General features: G+C 32.9%; 1 protein-coding gene across 1 annotated transcript; it reads right to left on the reverse strand.

Annotated features, from left to right (window-relative positions):
- Window positions 1-405: 405 nt before the first annotated feature.
- LOC110034886 lies at window positions 406-937 on the reverse strand (the record flags this gene model as incomplete). The annotated part of the gene is made up of 2 exons (XM_020739124.1): window positions 406-694; window positions 815-937. Coding segments are annotated over 2 exons (412 nt in total), but the record flags the coding sequence as incomplete, so codon positions are not given.
- Between the last annotated feature and the right edge of the window lie 200 nt (window positions 938-1137).

The raw sequence follows: 1137 nt of genomic DNA on the forward strand, positions 1-1137 counted from the left end.
GGCATCAGAGCGAGTTATTTATTTTATATTTGTTTTAGATTATATATCTTATGGCTCTTTTATTTTAGAAAGTGGAAATTCAAAACCCTGGGTTAGACCATGACAAGAAAAGACTAGATATTTTAGGAGTTCAAAATAGAAGGTTTTTAAGATTATTCTTTTGAACGAAGAAGATACCAAAGTTCGATTATAAGATGTAATCGAGAATTCACACTGCTTAAAGTGAGATAAGTTATGGTTGTTAAAATCAAAATCAAGTATGTGTGCATGCTTGTCTATATTCTAGCAAGCCATAAACGTAATTAAAAAATCCGACATTCATTTTTTATAGTATTTCGCACAATTATGACATGATAATGCATGCAATGATGCTAGGATAAATGTGGTGCCAAAGAGTGGACTTACAAGCAACCGTGACTTTTGATCTTGCACCACAACTTTCACCCCACTTCAAAAGTAAATCTTCAGCAGTTGTATCATGTTTCCTCATGACCATTTCATCAATATTCTGATCTGCAAATGAGTTTATCCTAGCAATGGTTTCATTCTGCAACACATTCAAAGCTTTCATTTCATTGGGATTAGCAGCAGAAATCACAGATTTCAGTATTTGAAGTACTGCATTTAAGGACTTGAGCTCATTTATTTGACTGAATGGTCCAAAATCATCATCCTCGATGAAATAAATTTCTACCTGCATGAGACCATAAAAACTGTAGTAAGAACAGTCAACAATGCATGCTCAACAGATCGTATGCATAATTTCCATGAAAAAAGAAAATGTGCGTGAATATAGGAAAGTGGCATGACCTACATCATTCAGATAAAGTATCCGTGCTGCTCCAACAATATCATTCAGCATTAACAGCAACTCTTCTCTCGGTGAAGGTAGCAGTAACTGAAAATTGAATTCAAGGTTCCTGGCATGTGACAGCCTCTACCAGTGAAGACAGAATCGAATAAATAGCATGAAGAAAAAAAAAATATGGAATAAAGATGTTCTTAATGATAAATGCACATAAAAACGAAGATGTTTAATATGAGTGTGACATTAACTTAGATGCCACTTGGAATCACTTTTGTTTTATGTTTTCCAATTTTTATTTTTATTTTATTTTATTTATGTTTTGATTTGAA

The sequence above is a fragment of the Phalaenopsis equestris genome, unplaced genomic scaffold, assembly GCF_001263595.1.
Source record: "Phalaenopsis equestris unplaced genomic scaffold, ASM126359v1 Scaffold194301, whole genome shotgun sequence".
In the NCBI taxonomy this organism is placed as follows: Eukaryota; Viridiplantae; Streptophyta; class Magnoliopsida; order Asparagales; family Orchidaceae; genus Phalaenopsis; species Phalaenopsis equestris.